The sequence below is a fragment of the Hydra vulgaris genome, chromosome 09 (genome assembly GCF_038396675.1).
Source record: "Hydra vulgaris chromosome 09, alternate assembly HydraT2T_AEP".
Lineage (NCBI taxonomy): Eukaryota > Metazoa > Cnidaria > Hydrozoa > Anthoathecata > Hydridae > Hydra > Hydra vulgaris.
The window spans coordinates 60,605,001-60,607,500 of record NC_088928.1 but is presented as its reverse complement, the minus strand read 5'-3'; the positions used below and the strand labels follow the sequence as shown (position 1 = coordinate 60,607,500).

The following is a 2,500-nucleotide window of genomic DNA, read 5'->3' as shown; positions in this document are numbered from 1 at the left end:
ATAAGTTTTTTGGGAGTAAGGATACTTTTTAGGGTGTTAACTTAACCTTTTTATAGGAGTTGTTATGCTTCTTGTTAGTATGTTTGCTTGTGTATTTGTTAGTTTGTTTGCTTTATTTTGCTGCAGAAAAAAACTGTAATTTTAATCAATTTTTTAGTTGATAAATGCAAATTTTTTACAATTAAATCAACATACACTTTTTCTGCCATTATACTTTTGTTATTTACTACACCATTAAAAACAATACATCCCAAAACTATTAGTGAGCTTCCCCTGTTTGGTTTGTTGTGTTTGACCATTGTTTTAACATGTTTAATAGTTTTTTTAAGAAATTTATCTTGGAGTAAATTGCAAGATTTCTGCAAAAATATTTGTAGTTGTTTGGAGCCAAACATCTAAAGTTTACTCTCACCAGACTGATACACTGATTTCCAAAGTTAATATGCTTTTTTTATTTTGTGGTATTTTTACTATTAATTAAGGATTTACTTTTCTAAAGGTTTTAATTTGTTTTAAAATACCATTTTGTTTTATTAAAAAAACTTATCATTTTGTTTTGTGGTTATTATTGAATTTTTCTTTTTCCTTTGTGCAAACATGTCCATTCTTGGAAAAGTTCTAAAGGAGTGACCAAATCATTTTGATATTCAATGGAGCAAGTTACTTCATATTATATGTTTCTTTCTAAATCTAATTAAAAAGTAAATATATAGTTAAAAATCAGTTAAAACTAAAATTAATTAATTGATGAATGTCTTAGATCACTAAGATGATAATTTAATAATGACTCACTATTAATGACTTTTTGTTAAATAATGTTAAAGACTTAATAATGACTCACTGTTAAAGACTTTTTGTTAAATTAATATATTCTGAATAATTTAATTAATTTAAATAATCGATTAACAGAAAATATATATATATATATATATATATATATATATATATATATATATATATATTTACTTTTAATCGATTATTTAAATTAATTAAATTATTATTTTATCAAATCATTATTATTATTAATTAAATTGACAATTTAATATTTTTTCTTGAAGCTCCTTCTGTGGTTTTTAAAAAAATAAGTAAATTTTTTAAGTTTTTTTCTTCAATATTTTTTTAGTATTGTTTTATACAAAACAAACTTGTTTCAGTAATAATATATTTTTAAAAAAATTATCCGCGAAAAATTTTTATTGCTTTCTTAAGAAAATCTTTTACAGTCAAAAAAAGTCCTGTTTTTTTTTTTGGCTAAAAATTTTTTTGCTAAAAGTGTTAAATAGTTGTAAAAACATTTTTTGCATAACATTACTTAATCCTTGTCATGGTGATTAAAAAATTACTGAGAATATTAATTGTTATTCTAGCTAATTTTTCTAATAATAATAAATTAGTTAAACAAAAAACTAGTTAGCACTTACTGTTTATGGAAACATTTTTTGGACGTGTTTTATTTTGTTTATTTTTTTCTCTAAAAAACCCTAGGGAATATTCCTTATATATAATATAAGTATAATCCTTGGGAATATTCATTTGATATGCTTTTTATACTTTATTTATGCTATAAAATGAATTAAAATAATAAGATTCAAGATTTGAAAAAAATAATTGAAAAAGTTATAAAATTAAAGTTAATATATTCTGACGAACAACTGCAGAAGCGTTTACAGCTATAAATGATGGCAAAGAATTAAAAGTCAAAAAAAAAAAAACGCATAAAAAAAGATACTTAAGAAGAAACGAAGTTCAAATTCACAGAAAATCTTTAGTGGATAATTTTTATAAAACTAAAAAACAAATGTTTCTTTTATTTAGCAATCATATTAAATTTATGCATTTTTTTCTTAAGGTAAATAGATAAAATTAAAATCAAAATATACGATTTTTTTATTCACGTTAGGTGAAGAATCAATTATGTTAGGTGGTACCATATCACGGTAGGTGAAGAAATGTAATAGATCTTACAAAAAATTAAAAATAACATTAAAAAAATAATTTTACTCGAGTTTGAATAATATAAATTAGTTAATAATTAAGTATAAATTATAATCCAAAAACCCTATATATAAATCTGTTATGGTTTTGGACCTGATGCATAACCTTTTGCAAACTGATGCATAACCTTTTGCAAACTTATTATTTTATACTCACACAAAATCTACTCCCAACTTTTACCCAGAATACTTCAAATATAAATTTGTATTTGAATAAGGAAATTAGTTTTTATAAAATTAATTTACTTAATACATTTAATAAAGATTACTAGATTAACAATTATTTTTTTTAGGAAAACAATAAAGTTGGTTCTTGTGATGGATCTTCATTAGATCAAATTGTTGCTGCATCTTGTGTTGTTATTTGTGAATGGGCTAACAAAGTTCTTGGCCATGTTTTTTCTACCATAGTTGAGTTAGCCAAGTATTTAATTGCTGGAAGTTATGCTTCTACTAAGTCATTATCAGCTTTTATTGTGATGTCTGCTTCAAAAGAGCAAGTAAAT

At 22.6% G+C, this 2,500-nt stretch overlaps 1 protein-coding gene across 3 annotated transcripts in view; it reads left to right on the top strand.

The window, feature by feature from the left end:
- Positions 1-2,500, top strand: part of LOC100203591 (uncharacterized) — a 36,141-nt gene that overhangs the window by 20,018 nt on the left and 13,623 nt on the right. For all 3 annotated transcript variants that reach the window (XM_065806241.1, XM_065806240.1, XM_065806242.1), the window contains exon 8: positions 2,288-2,500. This exon is cut by the window's right edge and continues 14 nt beyond it. In XM_065806241.1, the coding sequence (XP_065662313.1) occupies positions 2,288-2,500 (213 nt within the window). The remainder of the gene's footprint in view (positions 1-2,287) is intronic.